The 20,578-nt window shown below is 44.8% G+C and overlaps 3 protein-coding genes and 1 long non-coding RNA gene across 8 annotated transcripts in view; 3 read left to right on the plus strand and 1 right to left on the minus strand.

Annotated features, from left to right (window-relative positions):
- Positions 1-980, plus strand: part of LOC103383207 (CREB3 regulatory factor-like) — a 30,984-nt gene extending 30,004 nt beyond the window's left edge. For all 5 annotated transcript variants that reach the window (XM_025058363.1, XM_025058362.1, XM_025058364.1 and 2 more), the window contains exon 12: positions 136-980. The gene's annotated coding sequence lies outside the window, so the exon portion shown is untranslated. The remainder of the gene's footprint in view (positions 1-135) is intronic.
- Positions 981-1,546: 566 nt separating this feature from the next.
- LOC103383199 (ectonucleoside triphosphate diphosphohydrolase 4-like) lies at positions 1,547-8,938 on the minus strand. The gene is made up of 14 exons (XM_008316241.3): positions 8,757-8,938; positions 8,126-8,229; positions 7,843-8,025; positions 6,891-7,096; positions 6,302-6,452; positions 6,105-6,208; positions 5,939-5,998; positions 5,604-5,752; positions 5,257-5,423; positions 4,918-5,119; positions 4,324-4,443; positions 4,135-4,220; positions 3,463-3,624; positions 1,547-3,341 (listed from the first exon to the last, which is right to left on the minus strand). Exons 2-14 carry the CDS (start codon positions 8,131-8,133, stop codon positions 3,125-3,127), a joined length of 1,815 nt encoding a protein of 604 aa, XP_008314463.1. The 5' UTR covers positions 8,134-8,229; positions 8,757-8,938; the 3' UTR covers positions 1,547-3,124.
- A 1,597-nt stretch (positions 8,939-10,535) lies between these two features.
- Positions 10,536-11,841, plus strand: LOC112487467 (uncharacterized). Its single transcript, XR_003050558.1, has 2 exons — positions 10,536-11,460; positions 11,496-11,841. It is a non-coding gene; the product is annotated as an uncharacterized LOC112487467 (long non-coding RNA).
- Positions 11,842-15,560: 3,719 nt separating this feature from the next.
- Positions 15,561-19,703, plus strand: LOC107989008 (mitoferrin-2-like). The gene is made up of 4 exons (XM_017035040.2): positions 15,561-15,908; positions 16,060-16,116; positions 16,343-16,675; positions 17,216-19,703. The coding sequence occupies exons 1-4, from the start codon at positions 15,686-15,688 to the stop codon at positions 17,419-17,421; spliced, it is 819 nt and encodes a 272-aa protein (XP_016890529.1). The 5' UTR covers positions 15,561-15,685; the 3' UTR covers positions 17,422-19,703.
- Positions 19,704-20,578: the final 875 nt, after the last annotated feature.

The raw sequence follows: 20,578 nt of genomic DNA on the forward strand, positions 1-20,578 counted from the left end.
GCGCTGTGCTGTCGAGGAGGTGTGGGGGGGGGGGGGGCGGGGGGGGGGTTAAGGCACTTAGCCGCGGGGGTGCCTCTGAGACGTTTATTTCCAAATCTTTTTATCCAACACTGTGTTCTCTGCTGCCTCCTACAGACCGGTAGAATGTCTCGCATCAGTCTGGGATACAGAACCATCGACTGTAAATTAGAACGGATGGAGACGTGTCCACTCACTGCAGGTCGTGGAGTGGAGCACCGGGATAAATACAGCAGAAAATCTCACAAAATTCCCAGCAGTCAACGGGCGAGGGCGGGGCAACCAGTGGACAGTTGACCCATCCAAAGATCTGACCCAACGGACTGAGGCTGACCCTGTCCTGCTGCAGCCACACGACTGTGATGAACTGTGATTATTTTTTGTGATGGAAATGACCCAGAAATCCCTAGACCCCGCCCCCTTCTGTTCCCTCATCATGACCCTGGTGGTGATGAACGAACGGCTGAAACGCCTCCTCTGACTTCAACCAAAACCGAGTCGGTCGTTTGCTGTCGACCTTCCTGTTACGGTCAGACTTTGGGCCGCGAGCCACCCCTCCCTCCCGCCCTCCTTCTTCTTCTTCAACATCTGAAAAAAACAACAGACAAGGGAAAAATTGAGTTAAAAAAAAAACAAACATTCCACAATGTCATGTCATATACTGTACAGCGAACATTTCTTCTTTTTCTTTTTCTCAGTAATTCACAGGACTTCAGTAAAGTCTCTGGACCTGTTAACACCATAACCTTCTGTGTGTACACGTCCTCTGTCACTGCGTAACCTTTAAGAAAATAGTTTAAAAAAAAAAAAAGAAAAACACAAATAAAAGAAGTGCCGTACAAATAGAAGCCTAATATTTTTTTGCGTTTTGGGTTTTTGTGTGAGTGTACTGTAAGCCTGTACAATGTATATTTTAATATTTATATGCAGCTGTTGTATTAAAGGTATATTTTTAAAATAAATACTCTGCTGTTTTTCTTCACAGGTTTGGAAAGGAGGAGGTTATTCCAGCAGGACAGGTAAAGAGTCAGTGCTCAGACGTTAAAGGGACAGTTCAGGGTTTTTTTGACATTGTGTTTTGTTGTTGACAGTTTAGGTCCTGTCAGCTAGAAATATTTTTTTAACTCTAGAAAAATGACGAATTCAATATTCTTCTGAATTCCATTAAATAGAACTGGTTTCTCACACACAACTGCCAGAGGTCGAGCAGGAAAACCACTCTCCTCCCTAAAAAAACTCTGAATGAACACGTCGAAGGTTCTCTGGAGCGTTTTAGTTTAATCAGTAAATCTTCAACAGATGGACGGTTGCACAGCTGTGTCCTTCAAGGACTTTCTCATCCGCGTCGGTCAACAGCTCCACAGCGGCCACTAAAGGGATCTGGTGGTGAGTTTGTTTCCACAACAAGACTCGTGAGTCTAATTAAAGGTGTTTAACCAGACTGAAGGGCACAGTGAGAGAGAGAGAGTGTGTGTGTGTGTGTAATAACCGTCTTCAGATCGTAGGACAGACGAGACAAAGTCAAAACTCTTGTTGAAAAACTTTACTGGACTGGATCCAGCTGTGTTCACGTTCACAGATTCCTCAGTTAATAATAACATCACAGGTTTTCCTTTCAGGGAAATGATGTCCGACATTGCACTACGCCCACCGAGACGAGACGGTCGGAAAATTTCTGTGAAGCCACATTCAGGAGGACAAAGGTCAGGGAGTGAGAGGTAACGGCAGCGTCGGACAGGAAGTTGAGACAAAAGCGGGTTAAAACCTGACGTCCTTTAACTGACACGTTAACCACGGGTTTTCTCCACGGTGTTATTGTCTAAGATTAAGGTCCATAAATATTAATTACAAACAGTAAAAAGAAAAAAGAAAAAGTCCCAGTTTGGGACTGACATGATTCAACTCCTGCAGTTTCAGGATCTGCTCCTCAGAAACAGATTAACATCTTCATAACAGCAGAAAAAAAAACATGACAATGACTTGGCAAGACAGTGGTTTCATTTACAGCTTTACAGTACAGTTAATATAAATCCCTGTTTTAAACAAAGGTCCTTTGGCCCCGCCCCCTTCACTGTGGTCATTAAACTACTTTTTTGTTTGTACTTATTTGTTCTCTTGGTTTCAGCTAAAGTTAGCTGTTGGAGGTCTGAGTCTGTCTCATCTCGGTTAAAATACATCTCGTCATCAGCTGTGACTAATATCAGAACTGGTGGAGGTGGTGTGTGTGTGGGGAGGGGGGGGGTGGTTGAGAGTGGCAGGACAACGGTGGCATTCAAGTATGGAAGAACAATCTGAGTCTTGATCTCTGCAGAGATAAATGGTTCCACCAGGGACCAGCAGGGGCGCCGATGAAACACTATCTCCTGACAGTAGCTGCGCTGGTGGTGTGGTTTCACACCGAAGGTTGACACCAGGCCCTGAGACCAGTGAAGGGTTGAAGGTTCACTCAGCACCAGACTGAGTCACAACAGAGAAACAGCTTAAAAAAAACAGGGAATGTGACTTTATACAGGTGTGTGAACAGAGTCAACGGTCCGTAATGTTCCGTACGCTGATCTCGTCGTCGTTCCTCTTCTTTTCAGTAGCTTTGTAAAACGTCAACTCAAATGTTTTCTGACAGTTTTCTACAGATGTCTGACAATCAAAGCCAAAAATATCAGGGAATCCAACCTTTCTTTTGTCTCTCTGACTTCATCAGGTTTCTTTTTTTCTTTTTGTGATGAAGGATCTGAAACACTGAACTTTCTCCTGCGTCAGTGGCAATTACTGTCAGAATCCAGTCTCAGTTGCTCTGCTGCCATCAAACACATTTGACTGAGGGGGGAAAAAAAAGGAAAGGGTTTCTGTTTGATCATGTGACGCACAGGCCACTCTTTTTCATCCCAGAAGAAGAAAGTAAAACCAGGAGAACACGTCTCCAACCTGACACCGGCGCTGAGCTTCAAGCTGCTCCATCAAAGACGGAGGAGGAGTTTGATCTCCAGGCCGTCAGCGTGTTTACATCCTGTAGACGTGGGCAGATCAACGGACCACACCGGGGCGGCTCCACACCGGCTCTTGGGTGTGGTTGGTGGGCTACAAGGACGTGACAAAGGGGGCGTGGGTGTCAGGGGAGGAGGGCCTCTCCCTCCTCCACCCACAGCAGGTTCAGGGCCTCGGCCTGTCGCTGCTCCCTCTGGTGGATCCTCCGCAGGCGCAGGATGTAGAGCAGGATGGCGAGCAGCACCACCAGGATGCAGAGTGAAAACAGGTGGTGGTTGTAGACGAAAGAGGAGCGCAGCCAGCTGGGGTGGTTCTGACGCAGAGTTTCCTGCTGCAGGTCCCTGCAGGAGGAACACAGACAGACAGATGAGAGCAGGAGCGGACAAGTTCTCCTGAGAGAGAGGAAAACAAATCTAATCCTGACTAGCTGCGTGTTTGTTTTTGTGATAATTACGGAGCTACCTCAGCGGCAGGAAGCGGGTTTTGAACAGGATGGCCCCCAGGGTCCACTGGACCTCCTTGTCATAAACCAGCTGTGCCGTTTTCAGACTCCGATAGTCGGTGGGGAAACGGAAACCGGAGTGCAGTACTTCAAACACCCAGGCGGATTTAAAACACTGATGCCTGGATCAGAGAAGAACAAGTGGACCGGGTCAGACAGGGTCACAGACCAGGACTGACCACCAGTACAACCTCACTGTACTGAAGGTATTGATTAGTAAGTACTTATATAGTAAACAACAAGTTCTATTCATGAACATGTGTGTAGACATATGTATATATGGATATATTATACATATATACGCACGCATATATATGTGTGTGTGTATAATCGTAATTGTAATTGTCCTTCCCTTTTTTTAATATTGCAAATATTTTCATGCAAAAGGCATGCAACAGCTCCCCCCTGCGGTGAGCCTGGAGTTTACACCCTGCATCTACAACAGTCTTTAAAACGAAACATATTTATGTTGTTCTTACTTGCTTAAATGTAGATAAAGCAAAAAAAAAGATTTCCTTTTTTTTTAATGTTTTGTACTCAGACTGCTGGTTTCAAAAATGGTTCAAAGAATTGTCACATGCTGAAGCTGACATGTCTGTGATGATGATGTCAGTTTGGTGACGTGAACCCACTTGAGTCTGTAAATGTCGGCTTGTTGAGCAAAGAGCTGCTTGTCCAGGCGTTGCTTCAGCGTTGACCACTTGGTGGAGCAGTAGTCCTTGTCAAGAAAGAAACCAGAGAAGAAGAAAAAAAAAAAGGTTTTCAGCCACATCAATGACAAATGAGCCGTGGGCCTGAGTGCTGAGTGTGTTGGTGTTTACTTTGGCAGCTCGGGAATATTTCTGGCTGTCATACTGTCCTCCCATTCGTAGCACGTCCTCCATGCAGTAATAAAACTCTGAAAAGCCGTAGAACTCGCTGTTGCTGAAGTTGATGGGAGCCTGAAGAAACAAATGAAAAAGTCAAACGTTGACTTATTTGTTCTAAACTCGTCCAGCTCTGTGTTCTATTCCTATGTAATTATTCGTTTTTTTAACAGTTGATTAATGTAATGTTACAACAATTTACAACATTATATTTAACTGCACAGTTTTACTCAGGAAACCAGACTAGGACAGGGGTTTGCAACATGTGGCTCCTGAGCTATAAGTGGCCCTTTGGCCCTCCGCAGCGGACCAAATGTAGCCTGATGAGCTACATGTCAGTTTTTTAAGTAAATGGCTGATCAGAAGGGGCTGAACTCAAATAAACAAATAAACCAGGTTTAACCAGTTTTACAGGTCACTCGTCATCGTCGGCTTACTTGCTAGCAGCAAAATGACACAAGTCCTCAGTTAAATCATGTTATCAAGATAAACAAAAGCGGAACAAACGGGTTTAGCTACAACACTGTGAGTTCAGTGTCTCAGTCATACCTGATACACACCACCTGGAGACATGGTCCCGTTGTGAAGTCCCAGGAATGGCTGTACAACCTGCTGACACCGTGTCCAGTCTCCCTGACCTCGGAGGTAAATGGTGTTGTTGTCCCGGCTGACTGTGTCCGACAGGTCCACGGGAAGACAAGGGTCCAGGTACGGTTTGTCCTCGCTGAGTCCTGTCTGCGTGGTCAGAAACCTGGACACAAGGGGACAGGTTTTAGTCACATGGACGAGGAAGACACACTAAACGATGGCCGGGGGTTGTGGGTAACAGTCATATAGAGTGAGAGAGTGTGTGTGTGTGTGTGTGTGTGTGTGTGTGCGCACATTCACCTGTTCTTGTTGAGTGTCACATTTAAAAGCTGGTCCTCGTATCTCTGCCTGGCCATGTTTCCTCCGAAGCCCAGAAAGGTGGTCACATAAACGCGGTACACGTGTTGCGTGTGGTCAACGTCGCAGCCCAGATTGAACTCGGCGAGGACACTCTTTGCTGCCTCCTCCTGGAAACACACAGCAGGGCGTCACACTGACGTTCATAAAAAAAACAAATATGCAGACGAGGCCGCTGCATCAGGAGCCCACGGCGAGACGGAAAACTGCCTGAGAACGACTGCAAAGTCAGAAAATGATCCATGTAAAATAATTTAAAAAAGAATTTTATTTGCAGTACTCTTTTTTACCTCTTGTGGTGATTTGTACGAGATGGCACTTGGCACCTCGTAGGCGATCTGCAGAGAAGCTCCACCCATGTCAATGATTCCCACTGTGCGCCGCCTGCTGATTGACTGCTGGTTCTGAGACCCAGTGGTCACTTCGACCGTAACGTCCTCTGAGCAGATAAACAGTGAGGCCATTAGACATGGGCATAAAACATTTCTCCGTCCTCCAACATCATATTGAATCTGTTTTTTTCGTCCGGTTTCTTTTCACAAAACAGAACAGCGTTTGAAGCATTCGTGTAAGTTAATTCGTTAATTCGTGTTAGTTCCAGATTTGTGGTCCACTTCAAACTCACCCTCGTCTGCGTGGTCAAAGCGTCCTAACACAAAGTTAATGCCGATCCATGCATACACTCCTTAGGAATGAAAACAAAAAACAAAAACAAACACACACATTCACAAACAGGCCAGCTTGAATTCATTAGCAACAGTAGCAAAAACCCAGCGTCAGGTTCCTCTCACCTTCCTGTTTGCCAGAGATGACCTCAGCATGGGAACTTGAAAAGAGGAACTCAAACTCCAGGGGAAGGTCAGTGATCAGGTCTTCCAAAATGGCCGACTGTTCACTACATAAATACACGAGAGAGGACAAACCACTTGTGAAACCGGCATGTTGCACATCATTAGGAAATACATGGTGAAATGCTACATCTGTGCACCTCTCTGACAGCAGCCTCATGCCTGCGGTGCACAGGATGTACAGCGGCGTCTCCTTGTGTTTGTTCTTTGGAACATGAGCTGCGGCGAAGCTGAGGAGAGGCTGGAGGTAGTCGCTGGCCTGAGTCGGGCTCTTGGCCAGAGTGGAGATACCTGTCAGGCAAATGACAAACGGCCAAAACACCAGATTAATTCACGACAAAACCTCAGAGGATTACACGATCATCCAGAGACGCAGCCTTGAGCTTTCATGAAAATGAACCACTGGTAAATGACTACTAACGACTTACGCCCCAACACATTTACATCGTCATCATTTAGTCCTATCTAACTTCCCATTTAGTTGTTTAGTTTCTGTCTTAGAAAATTAAAAATTAGAAAAAAAAGTCACTTTTTTAAAACTGGTCTCTTTTTTCTCATGTCACACAGAAACGGTTGTTCAAAAAAAAAATCATATTTAAATCCCATCGAAACCACGGGCCGTGCTAAGATATTTAACTTTGTTAAAGGTAATTGTTAAAACATCACGATGTGATGAACAAAAACTTCAGGTTCACTACATGACAACACTGAAGTAGAGTATCTTCTCACCAGGTTTGATCTTCTTGACCACAGGTCTGCGGTCGCTGTCCTTCATCTGTCGTATGTCCAGCAGGGTGTGGGGGTTACCGTTGTGGGGGGGCCAGTAGTACACGAAGACCCGGGAGCCGCTGCTGCCGCAGTCCACCACGATCCCATAATTCAGAGTAGGGTCCAGGACATCTGTGGCCTCCATGGACTCTGCAATGGAGAGGTACCTGGAGAAGAACAGAACAGTGAACTGAAGCTGGAACCAAAGACAAACGACCAGACACACAGAGCCACCGGATTCATCAGACAACCCTGAATATCTCCCAAGATGCTCTCTCCATCTGAGCAAACAGTGGTCACAGCTTTGATCACAGCAACCTCACACCGAAGGTTTAGGTCCGACTCCCTGCACGACGTTGCTCTCTGCAGTGGCCGACATTTTTGATTGTGTGCACTTTTTCTATCACACTTTGTTGAGAATTCCTTTCTTTAAAAAGAGGACACAGATTCAAGGAGCCACAGGATTAAGAGACCGACTGTGTTTATGTGATATATATATAAAAAAAGATTATAAAAGTCTAAAAGAAAGGCTCAAACAGAATAAGGGATTATCTTTGTATTTACACATGTACTTGGATGCTGGAGGCAGCAGCACCTGCAGCAGGTCTCACAAACACCACTATCATCACTCCCTGTTTACCAAGAGCAGCTGTGCAGATAAAACTTTACACAAGAACCAGACATGCATCACAAAGTAGCCTCAAACAGCCGTGACTGGAATATTCAAATATTTTTTACAAAAGCAAACAGTTTGCTTTTCAATTTAGTTTTCAGACAAAAATAAAACATAACTAACAAATGCAGCCAGACATGTCCACATGTTGTCAGATCAGTTCATGTATCATGTGAATTTTCTCTCTCTATTTACTTTTTTTTTTTTTTTTAATTCACTTTATCAAGGTCCTTTACTCACTTGTTGACTCCGCCCGGCCGACGTTGCGGACCCCACAGTTGTCTGTCACGGAACCCTAGAATGAGGAGGGTGGAGACCAGGAGGGACAAGAGCAGCAGCAGCATCTTCTGCCTGGGAGCACAGCCCAGAGAGAGCGAGGACACCCTGCAGTGCCATGAGGCCGGCAGGCAGGACAAAGTGATCCTGCAGGGAGGGAAGAAAATAGTGAGGTGTCACTTAAACTTTAATGGAATAAAATCAAAAACAAACACAGGGGCATCACAGTCTGACTTCAGGCTCTCACCTGGCCATCTTCCACTTTGGAAGAAATCCAAGAAGAAACAGTTGTCACCTCATGGTGCCGCCAGCTCAGTCAGAATCCTACTGTGAGTGTTGTCCTGCACACAGCTAAGTTCACAAAACACAATTTATTGCATTACTATAAACAGTTAATTTCCAAAACACACATTTTTTATTCAGGTACAACTAAAAGTGTGTTGATTGTTTCCTGAATGAAACCTTGTGTAGTGTTTATTTAGTTAAATAACCCAAACGTTTCGGCTTATTGTCCTACTACAGACAAACCAAACAAAAAACAATTTTTTTTTTTTAAAATGAGGCGAAAAAAATGTCGACTACTTAGGCTTCGACCGATTAATCAACAAATAAATGTAGCCGACGGGTTAATCAATTTTGAACACGATCAGGTGACTTACAGTCTGTTTGTAACATAATTTCGCCTTTAGTTAAGCTTGTTTCTTATGGCAGAATTTATAAATAAAACTTAAGCTAACTCTAGCTAAATATTGTTGATACTAACGATATTGTTACAGTAAAAATCAATGTTCTCACGAGAAAAGCGTTACCGGCAAGTGGGACGTTTTCGACGGTTTTTTTTATCCAACGTATGTTAAAATGGTGTATCCGTTACATACCTAGAGACACTTCTTCGCCGCCATTAAAGAGATATTCCCTAAATATATTTATTCCATAGGTGGGCTACAAATAACTTCTTCCCCTAAACCTTACGGAAATAACAATCTTAAAGACAAGCCGGAGATGAGGAAGTGAACTAAAGAACCGTAATCCCACATCTTTCCGGGGCCGGTTGAGGCAACGTCATCTAAAACGTCATACGTCATGTTTACGTACTCAAATGAGTTTCTGCTGCGTTTGGGTGCCACGTGTAAATTCCACGATTCCTTGTTTTTTTAAAAGTTTTTTTACTTTAAAACATCAAATATGATTTAAAAATAACATACAATACATTAAAACTATGTTTTATAATATATGACGTAAAACATAAGTGTCAGAAGGTATTCAAAGCTGTGTATGCCACCTGGTGGACTTTAGGTGCCGTAACTGTAACTCCAACGTCATCTAAAACGTCATACGTCATGTTTACGTACTCAAATGAGTTTCTGCTGCGTTTGGGTGCCACGTGTAAATTCCACGATTCCTTGTTTTTTTAAAAGTTTTTTTACTTTAAAACATCAAATATGATTTAAAAATAACATACAATACATTAAAACTATGTTTTATAATATATGACGTAAAACATAAGTGTCAGAAGGTATTCAAAGCTGTGTATGCCACCTGGTGGACTTTAGGTGCCGTAACTGTAACTCCTCTATTACAGTAATATAATATAATATAATATAATATGTGCATGGTATTGTATGTTTTCACCAGTGAGTGTGAAAAATGCGAATGGCAACCTGTCTATAGTGTTCCACTTCCATAGTGACGCTAGGACCAGCTTTAGCTTCTTGTAATGTTTTAGGTTATTACATATGTAGCAAGCGCGTTCTACATGTTATGTTCTGTCTTGTTCTGTAGGTTAGTCAACACAACATGGTGACTATTCGGTGGATCAAAGCCTTTTAAGGGCCCTAATGGAGGATGTCAGTTATGTAACAATTTCTGACGTTGCTCTCAGTTTTATCACCATATCACGTTAAAAACCAGACAGGACTCAAAACATGAACTTTACAGAAAATGTTCACTTTATTGCAGAATGTCCTGTATGAAGCAATACCCGTGTGTCCTGAATTCCGTCACATACTGTATTTGTCTATCTGCTACTGACAATGCCCGCCCTTTTTATTTCCCCGCCTCGTGTAAAGACTTTACTGGCCAATGAGAACGCACCCTATTGATTGAGAGCTAGTTTGTCCAATGACCGTGAACAAGTACAATGATTCACTGACACGTTTTCCCGGTCGCTCACCCGGTCGGACCCCTTTCTCGGCGAAGGGAGTAACCACCCGCGCAGGCCTCCATAAGGTGGCCAGGACATTAATTGCACCGCCGGGAAACAAACACCGACTGGCGGGTCGTGGTGCGCCATACACATCAACACTAAACTCCTGGACATTTGGATGGATGCGGGCAGCTTCCTGTCCCGGCGAACGTCAATGGAAACACCGGGCGTCGATGGCCGGATCGCAGGCGCCTCTGCGGCCGAGGCAGAGTTTCAATGGTTGGGCGGCAGGTTCCTGGAAGCCAGGGGAGGGTGCGTGGCCTGTCGTTCACACAGAATATCAGGAGAACACCGAACCACGCCGGAGAGCTCCGTTTCCGTAGAGGCTCCAGATATAGACTATGAAGGACTTCCTCAAGGCGCAGCTACCACCACTCACATGCTGGCGGGCGCCGTTGCTGGAATTATGGAGCACTGCCTCATGTATCCCATCGATTGTGTCAAGGTATAAAAACCATTCGAATGTATCACCTTCGTATTTTCGAAACCATGTGCTCCCAGAATGTGAAACCTGTTTTTATCAAACCGTCGTCACCACGGCAGGCCTGAAATCATGCCTTTTAGCCCAGTGCTAACGGTAACCTTGCTAACAGAGGTCAGTACGCAGAATGAACTTAATCAAACAGCGGAAATTCGACCTATTGTGTAATTTATGTAAATTTGCCCTTCATATGTTATGTTTTATGTCTTGCTTTATGTTTCAGTTTTGCCGTTTGTGAGGTATATCAAACAAACGAGTGAGGCATCAGATACAGTGCCTCTCACTTTGACTAAACAGAAGCTGCCGCAGTAGCAAACTAGTGTTGTCCGTGTTTCCGTTATCGGACACATTTCGATCTGCGTTTTTCTTCATGGTACTGGTTAAACAATTTTAAATTTCGTCACCGTTTTTAACTACCATTATTCGTATTAAAAGACACAGCCACGTTTAGCTTTAGACTTTAATTCACACGGAGGAAACAAGGTCTAAAGTTAGACAGTAGGTGAACAGTAGTACAACTTTTACAAGGAAGACTAACTATTAACTTCATCTAAATACAGTTCAGGAAATGTTCTATTTAGGTACAAACATGTACATTTTATCAGTTTACAATTACACATGTATGTATGTATTCTTTACTCCAAAAATAAATTGCGTTCTGTACCAATATTGCAGAAAAAGATCACATGTTCAAATTGCAAAAGCCAGAGAAAAAGAGTACAGTTCAATGTAAAGAGGAGATCATTAACTGAAAGGGACTTGGGTCACTAGAGCAACAGTCATCTGTGAAGATAAAGGTGGTTTCTACAAATAAGGCAACAGTGAACTTCACAGTAGTTATGTTGAACATAGTTGGACAGCAGGACAGGAGTGCGTGGACGATGAATTACTGTATGTTCATAAAGATAATCTAGTTTCCAGGCATCTGAGGCTGTAAAGATCATCTAGTTTCCAGGCATCTGAGGCCCCTGGTGGTTATTGGCAGTGGATTTTCAGTCACACTGAGCTTAACACAAATGGTTCTAGTCAGGAGCCTGAATTTTGTCCTCTCAGCTCCTGGGTAGACCTACGCTCCACTATTTGATTCACTTTGAGTTATAGTAATAAATGTAGACCATAGCAGGTACAATGTTGCAGCAGCAAAGCATATCATTGTTGTTTGTGAACTCAACAACATAAAGCTAAATTAGAAAGTAAGCAGTTGTTCCCAGAGAGATTGTTGGCTGTTTCCTGTAGGTTTTACCAAAGTATTTATTTTCACCAAATGAAAAAAAGTTAAAAAAAAAACAAACAACCACCCTGGTTTTGCTGCCTGCTTTATGAACCAAGACAGATTTCAACTTCAGCTTCTCTATGTAGTGATGAACACAAGTGTAAAGAATTAATGTGACATTGTATGTTGAGCAATCTGCTGTGACCACAACAAGGAACAGAGTTAAAAAAACAACCCATTTCTAGATATCTTTGTGGTTCTTGGTGTCCAGGAAAAACATTCCAACTTCCTGTAGTCAAACCATTAATTCTTTTTAGTCTTCATCCTTCTGTGACAGCTCTGTCTGAAACACTTTGTGGTCCTTGGTTTCCAGGAAAAACATTCCAACTTCCTGCAGTCAAACCATTAATTCTTTTAGTCTTCGTCCTTCTGTGACAGCTCTGTCTGAAACACAAAAATAATAAGTTTGCATTGAATATGTTTCCCTCCAGGTTGTTGTTATAACTAGGCTTTATTTTATTAAACTCTTTGCTCTCTTTTGATTTAACCACACGCCCTGACAGATAAGGCACAAAGCCTTCATTCTGTAGCTTATCTCTTAGTTCAGACTAACGGGAACAACCTCAACATATTTCCTTGTTTCAAAGGTGAAAGATCATCAGGTCAACATTACTGTTACCTTCTTGGTGAAGCTGACGTTATCGTAAACTCAGGTGCTTAGACATATTAGTGGCATTTTAATAAACAAAAGTTTGTGAAACTTCACAAACAGCGCCATCAATCGTGGCTTACAGAATAACTAAGAATAATTGTTACTATTGTTTATTTTGTCTGAATAGTCTGCAGCAAACCAAACAACAGATTAGGAACATCACTAAAGTTATCAATGCATACTTGATTGACGTGAGTCATTCGCTCTTTCTGCTCGTTACTCTTCTCCTCCTGGTAATGATTAGTTCTAGCCTGTATCATACATCCCATGAGTGATTGTGGTAGTCAGGCCGGGGGCCTCACGTGACTTTTTCTATCACTCCACAAACGAAGCATTTAAAATAGCTCCAGGCTGCTGTAGAGATTGCATAATTAAGTGTCGGGCGTTTTGCAAAAACAACCTCTGTGTCTAAGAAGTTGGTATCTTCATGATGTTTATACATGTGAGATGGCTATAAGACTGATTTTTTTTTTTTTTAATAGACGATATCACGGACAGGATTTTCGTCTATGTCATCAGTATACCACTCTGTCCATGTAATATTAGCTGCATTGCTGTAAAAAGCCACAGCTGCTTGAGGGGAAGTCCTGTGAAGCTGCAGCTGCTCCACAGTATATTGCGACCAATCACACATGAGAAAATAACACTGACCAGAAAACAAAAAAAGAACCAAATGCACCTTTTGGTCGTTCCCTACTTTGAGCTAGTGGTGATTTTTCAAGCCCCACCTGCCCCTGTCACTCCAATAAAAATGCTGAAGAGGCAGTTTTTAAATCCATTAATCCAACAGAAAGTAACAACAAGTAACGTCATATTTGATAATGAATCAAAACCTATAGCCTCAAATAATGCGATAAGAGAAATGACCCCCACCTGTCATGTCTTTGTTTCCCACCAGTGGGCCCTGCCCCACACATTGGGAACACCTGAGTTAACACGTTAGTGATTGGTGGAAGTCTACGGTTAACGACAGCAAAAACAGGAACTAATGGGTCAGTTAACGTCAGTATTTTAATCTGCACATGTGAGGACATAAAGGCCGTCTGTCCTGTCTGCTGAATACCACGTCAATTTGTAATGAAACGGGTCATAACATCAGTAGGTATCGGCTGTTTTTACACTCGTTATCACATCATCTTCCTGTTATCACTGGTTAGCAGTAATGTTAGTCACCAGGCTGGTTCCCTAATGTGAACTAGTTGGTTTTATCTTCTGCTTTCGGTCTTGCAGTTTATAAATGGCTTTAAAATGATGTTGGACCTTTGATTTCTTTTAAGAAGATTATTATGCAGGATATAACGAGGAAAGCCACTTTCAAAATTTCTCCTCCATTAATTACCACTACTTCTTTGAAACATCCAAATGAAGAGTCACATTCCACACCAGTTACATTTATTTCCAGGGTCAAGAGGCCGCAGATATTGTTGCGTGCCTCCAGATGGCAGCAAATCTTCTTTCTTCTCCTTTTATGCACGCATTTGGAGGAAAATGAGGAACAGGAAAGTTACACGTTGCACAACTGGAGAATTGTCAAGATTTCACAATCACACACACACACACACATACTGTGTCTGTATCTTGGTCTTTGCTCTCTCTCTGTGTTGTTGCATTATTTACTGGTGATAAGCAGCGTTTCTCAACCTGTGGGAAAAACAAGGTGAAGGCTGACATTTTTTCCAAACTTAAAATGTGAAAAGCTTCATTAACATTGAAAAGTACTGATTAAACTTAAAATGTGAAAAAGTCTCAAACCAAACAGCGGTCCAGCTTCATTAACATTGAAAAGTACTGATAAGATTCTTTTGTGTCATCATTTCACAATGTACAATTTTTTAACTTCACAATTTTAATTTAAGAAAATTGACTTAGATTTCCTGTACAGTTTTAAAAAAATCCTTTACTGATTATTTAATTTATCTCTGTCCTCTTGATTTGTCTCCACCCCAGACTCGGATGCAGAGCTTACATCCTGAACCGGGAGCACGTTACAGAAATGTGATGGACGCCCTGCGGCAGATCGTGCGGACCGAAGGTGTGTTGCGGCCGATCAGAGGAGTGAATGTTCTGGCGGTCGGTGCTGGACCTGCTCATGCGCTCTACTTTGCCTGCTATGAGAAGATCAAGTTCTCACTCAGCGACGCCATTCACCCTGGGACCAACAGCCACTTCGCTAACGGTGAGGGATTTACATTTTAATAGCTGGATAGAGTCACAGGAATGTTGCTTGAGCAGACAACCAGAGATGATTAATTAAATTACCGTGAGAATTTTTTATTTTGACAGCCCTGATTCCAGAGAATTCATGTTCTCCTCTCTGTGTTTTCAGGGGTGGCAGGCTGCATGGCTACGGTGCTGCACGACGCAGCCATGAACCCCGCTGAAGGTAAAAGAAAATAAATTTGTTTTTAAAAAAAAAAAAAAAAAATCAAGATGCATGTCTGCTGCCAGAACACCAGGTGGAGCTAAAGGACGTAGTAATTTCTCGTTTGTAATGTCAATAGTTCCTGAGTATCAAGGCAGGATTTTCTGAAGAAGAAAAAAAGTTCTTTTAGTTCAACTTATGTAAATGAAAAAAATAAAAATAAATTCTTAATTTCCCTTTTTTTCTTTTTCTCCCTCAGTTGTGAAACAGAGGATGCAGATGTACAACTCTCCCTACCGTGGTGTTTTGGACTGTGTGGGCTCGCTGTTGAGGCGCGAGGGCCCTGCTGCTTTTTACCGCAGCTACACCACCCAGCTGACCATGAACGTGCCCTTCCAGGCGCTCCACTTCATGACCTACGAGTACCTCCAGGAGCTCCTCAACCCCCACAGACAGTACAACCCCTCCTCCCACGTCGTATCTGGGGCGCTGGCCGGAGCTCTGGCAGCCGCAGGCACGATCTGTATCTTGGTCTTTGCTCTCTCTCTGTGTTGTTGCATTATTTACTGGTGATAAGCAGCGTTTCTCAACCTGTGGGAAAAACAAGGTGAAGGCTGACATTTTTTCCAAACTTAAAATGTGAAAAGCTTCATTAACATTGAAAAGTACTGATAAGATTCTTTTGTGTCATCATTTCACAATGTACAATTTTTTAACTTCACAATTTTAATTTAAGAAAATTGACTTAGATTTCCTGTACAGTTTTAAAAAAATCCTTTACTGATTATTTAATTTATCTCTGTCCTCTTGATTTGTCTCCACCCCAGACTCGGATGCAGAGCTTACATCCTGAACCGGGAGCACGTTACAGAAATGTGATGGACGCCCTGCGGCAGATCGTGCGGACCGAAGGTGTGTTGCGGCCGATCAGAGGAGTGAATGTTCTGGCGGTCGGTGCTGGACCTGCTCATGCGCTCTACTTTGCCTGCTATGAGAAGATCAAGTTCTCACTCAGCGACGCCATTCACCCTGGGACCAACAGCCACTTCGCTAACGGTGAGGGATTTACATTTTAATAGCTGGATAGAGTCACAGGAATGTTGCTTGAGCAGACAATCAGAGATGATTAATTAAATTACCGTGAGAATTTTTTTATTTTGACAGCCCTGATTCCAGATAATTCATGTTCTCCTCTCTGTGTTTTCAGGGGTGGCAGGCTGCATGGCTACGGTGCTGCACGACGCAGCCATGAACCCCGCTGAAGGTAAAAGAAAATAAATTTGTTTTTTAAAAAAAAAAAAAAAAAATCAAGATGCATGTCTGCTGCCAGAACACCAGGTGGAGCTAAAGGACGTAGTAATTTCTCGTTTGTAATGAGTATCAAGGCAGGATTTTCTGAAGAAGAAAAAAAGTTCTTTTAGTTCAACTTATGTAAATGAAAAAAATAAAAATAAATTCTTAATTTCCCTTTTTTTCTTTTTCTCCCTCAGTTGTGAAACAGAGGATGCAGATGTACAACTCTCCCTACCGTGGTGTTTTGGACTGTGTGGGCTCGCTGTTGAGGCGCGAGGGCCCTGCTGCTTTTTACCGCAGCTACACCACCCAGCTGACCATGAACGTGCCCTTCCAGGCGCTCCACTTCATGACCTACGAGTACCTCCAGGAGCTCCTCAACCCCCACAGACAGTACAACCCCTCCTCCCACGTCGTATCTGGGGCGCTGGCCGGAGCTCTGGCAGCCGCAGCCACGACACCCCTGGACGTGTGCAAGACCCTCCTCAACACGCAGGAGGCTCAGGCCATCCACGTCATCCAGGCGGAGGCGGGGACGGCAGCGGGAGGCGGGGGGGGGGGGGGGGCGGCGGGGGCGGCGGGGGCGGCGGGGGCGGCGGGGGCGGCGGGGGCGGCGGGGGCGGCGGGGGCGGCGGGGGCGGCGGGGGCGGCGGGGGCGGCGGGGGCGGCGGGGGCGGCGGGGGCGGCGGGGGCGGCGGGGGCGGCGGGGGCGGCGGGGGCGGCGGGGGCGGCGGGGGCGGCGGGGGCGGCGGGGGCGGCGGGGGCGGCGGGGGCGGCGGGGGCGGCGGGGGCGGCGGGGGCGGCGGGGGCGGCGGGGGCGGCGGGGGCGGCGGGGGCGGCGGGGGCGGCGGGGGCGGCGGGGGCGGCGGGGGCGGCGGGGGCGGCGGGGGCGGCGGGGGCGGCGGGGGCGGCGGGGGCGGCGGGGGCGGCGGGGGCGGCGGGGGCGGCGGGGGCGGCGGGGGCGGCGGGGGCGGCGGGGGCGGCGGGGGCGGCGGGGGCGGCGGGGGCGGCGGGGGCGGCGGGGGCGGCGGGGGCGGCGGGGGCGGGGGGGGCGCCCCCTGCTCCCAGCCGCCACATTTCTGGCCTGGGCGAGGCCTTCCGGACAGTGTACAGGACGGGCGGCGTGCCAGCTTTTTTCAAGGGCGTCCAAGCCCGCATCATCTACCAGATGCCGTCTACAGCCATCAGCTGGTCTGTGTACGAGTTCTTCAAATACATCATCACCAAGAGGCAGCACGAGAGGCGGCTGCATGGGAGCAGAGAGGGCGACAAATAAATCCCTGTCGTTAGAAATGAGGTTTAATCCTTTACTTACCGCGGTTATTGATTTTGGAAGCAACTGAAAATATATTTTGAAGATCACTCTGAATGCCACAAAGTCAACTTTAGCCCAAGTTACTGAGATACAGTTAAACGTAACGTTTAGTCCAGTGGAAGTAAGGCACCACGACCTCGTGTTTTGTTGGACATGAGGTGTATCCTTCAAGGCCTGACCACCAGATGATCCCAGAAATAATCCCCAGTTATTGCTGACCATTTCAGTAAAAAGTCTTAACAGAAAAATTCAAAACACACAAAAAAACCTGACAACATCACAGTGATGCTGTTCTAACCCTCAGATATCATTACACCTGAACAGTATTAAAACCATGTCACCTTCTGTCCACTGGGGGCACTCTAATCACACTACATAAAGCCCCGCCTCCTCTCGCTGTAACCTCACGATGGTGTTTGTTGAAGTGAGTGGGTCTTCCATTCAGCAACAAACGCTCTCACCTCAGCAGCAGAGAGCGCTGTGGTGCTCTGGCTCCTGATTGGCTAGGGCGTAGTCAGATGATGGGAGGTGTTTCGGTAGTGTTGGGAGTGGGAGGTTAGGGCGAGTGTTAAGACCTGGAGAGAGACGGAGCCACGTCGATGAGCGAACACTGTCAGCCACAGATTTGGACTGAAGTGTCTCATTGACAGAGGCTCTGACGGTGGATGTCGGTGTGAAACCCGTCCCTCATGGACCATTATTGTCTGGACAGTTAAACATCCTGCACGCAGCGAAGTTGACATGGAGAAGAATAGTTCCTCATCGAGCCTTTGTTTGTTTCTGACTGATTTGAAAACTACTAAATATATGGATATGTGTGTATGTATAAATGAATGGACATGCACATATATGTGTGTATATATATAAGTGTATGTGAGTAAATATGATTGATTATATTCACTTACATATATTTATATATATATGGCTGTTTGTATTTGTGTATTATACATCCAGCCAATCCCGTGCTACGGTAAATATTTTAAAAAGGAAGACTGAAGTCGGTGAGCAGCGAGGCTAAAACATCGACGCGGTGCAAACATTAACGCCCAGAATGTGAATGTACGGGTGGCAACCCCCATTTTGAACCACTTCAACTGTTCTTACCGCCTCTGGTGAAGTAGAGAGTAGAACGTTTTCAGAACAGCAAAGACAAAATCAGACAAACCACTGCCGTTCCCTGATTCACAAACGTTCCACCGACGGTCAGTCGTCGTCCTGGTCATGTGACTCTCACCGATATATTTATTCATCTTCTCACGTACCAATTCGGTGACTTTATGGTCACACTCAGTCACATGTCCAAGCTTCTGTTTTTCTTTTTTTTTTTGGTGTTATAGCATCACCCTTCCAACAGATGGCGCCCTATGTGATTAACTATTCACCAGGAGCTGTCGTCATGCCGTTTCTGGTCAAAATGACTGATCAGAGAATTTAAATTATTTTTGCAAAAAATATATATATATACAAACAAACTATATTAAAGCATTAGTTCTGCCGAGATTACTTTTCAAAAAAGTTTTTGGCTTTAAGCTAACGTTACATCAAACTGTATGTGTTCATAATGTTAGGAGTTATTCATAGTGCGATAATCTGGTTCTTTTTAATCAGATTTTTTTTTTTTCCACTGTAAGTCGAATAACATCCCAGCACTTATGACATCATCAGTTATCGGACGACGTGAAGAATCGACCTGTAAACACGCCTTCTTCCAGCCGCCATGAATACGACGCACAACGAGTGAAGAAGACACTGGGTTTATAGAGATGATGCATAGTTTAAAAGCCATAAAGCAGGAACCTAATGTCATTATGATATAAATATGGCTCAGTGTGAACAACTCCCCCCCCCCTCACAAAATACTAACCAGCTTTGCATCGAGTGTGTTTGAAGCAGGTTTATATCAAAGAACGCACGCTACTGGCAGAGAGGAAAAGCTGAAATATTTTAACAATATGCAGAATGTGTGTGTGTGTGTGTGTGTGAGGCAGAGGGATCGGCTGACATGAGTAGGAAGAGTTCCTCCTGTAGAGCTTACTGTGAATGTCGGAGAACCAAAGACGGGAGAGGAAACTGGTTGTGGGTTAAAAAATAAAATGAATGAAGTTTTGAGGTGAAAATGTTGAACACTGTGTGACAGCGACACCTGCGTTTTTGTGAATTGTAAATAAAGTCGCTAAGGCAGCTCCTCGCAGAAGCAGGGTCTTCTCTTGGTGCTCGCTGTGCAAGCTCTGAGAGAAAAGAAATGACGTCTGTCTCCTCGTCTCCTTTTACCTCGTCTCCTTCTCTTAGGTTTCAGGACTCCTAGTTTAAACTGATCATCTCAGAAGTTAGATTTTAAATGTTTTCTTTTTTCTGAACTATTTTATGTAGCTGAGAAACATTAACCAGTGATGTTGGCCCGTTGTGCTCAGAAATGAATTTATTTTTCCTCTCAAAGCGAGAAACAAAGTAGTCAGGAAGCAGACATTTTGGAAAAAAAAACCCAAGACTTAATTACAAATATATTATTAAAATTGTTGTTAATTTAAGAATGGGGAGAGTATAGTAGTATAGTGTAGTATTACTGTAGTATTTATATACAGAAACAGCTTTTTCTATATATGAATAATTCAATATATGAAAAATGACTTCATCTTCAATTTTGCATATTGAAGACAAACAGACGCAGGAACATGTTAGATCCACACGAAAGCTACAGATTGACCTCACAAACCAGTGGTCTTGTTGTAAGGCAGGAGCACTAACCACTTCCTACTGTCCCATACCTAAAGAAAAGGGTGTATTTCATGGTCTTGGGGGGGGGGGGGGGGGGGGGGGTAGTGCAGTCCAATGATTGGCCGCTGGGCCAGACTTCAGATGAGACATTTTTAGGACAAATGTGGTGACACGTTTCAGTCAGGGCTGAGGCCTGGTGTGGTGTTAAAGCTGATGGGCGTGTCTCCACAGGTCGGCTGACTGATCACCATCACGGCAGATCTGGTTTCACTTGAGGCCCCATGTTTGTTGTCGTTCCCCGCGGCCTACAAGATAGAGCGTTGTCTGGAGCGCCTCCTGTCTCCGTCAGAACTGTCCCCACCACCCCTCCCACACCCCCCACCCCCCCTCCGGTTGCTTCTCC

The sequence above is a fragment of the Cynoglossus semilaevis genome, chromosome 9 (genome assembly GCF_000523025.1).
Source record: "Cynoglossus semilaevis isolate Cse_v1.0 chromosome 9, Cse_v1.0, whole genome shotgun sequence".
NCBI lineage: Eukaryota > Metazoa > Chordata > Actinopteri > Pleuronectiformes > Cynoglossidae > Cynoglossus > Cynoglossus semilaevis.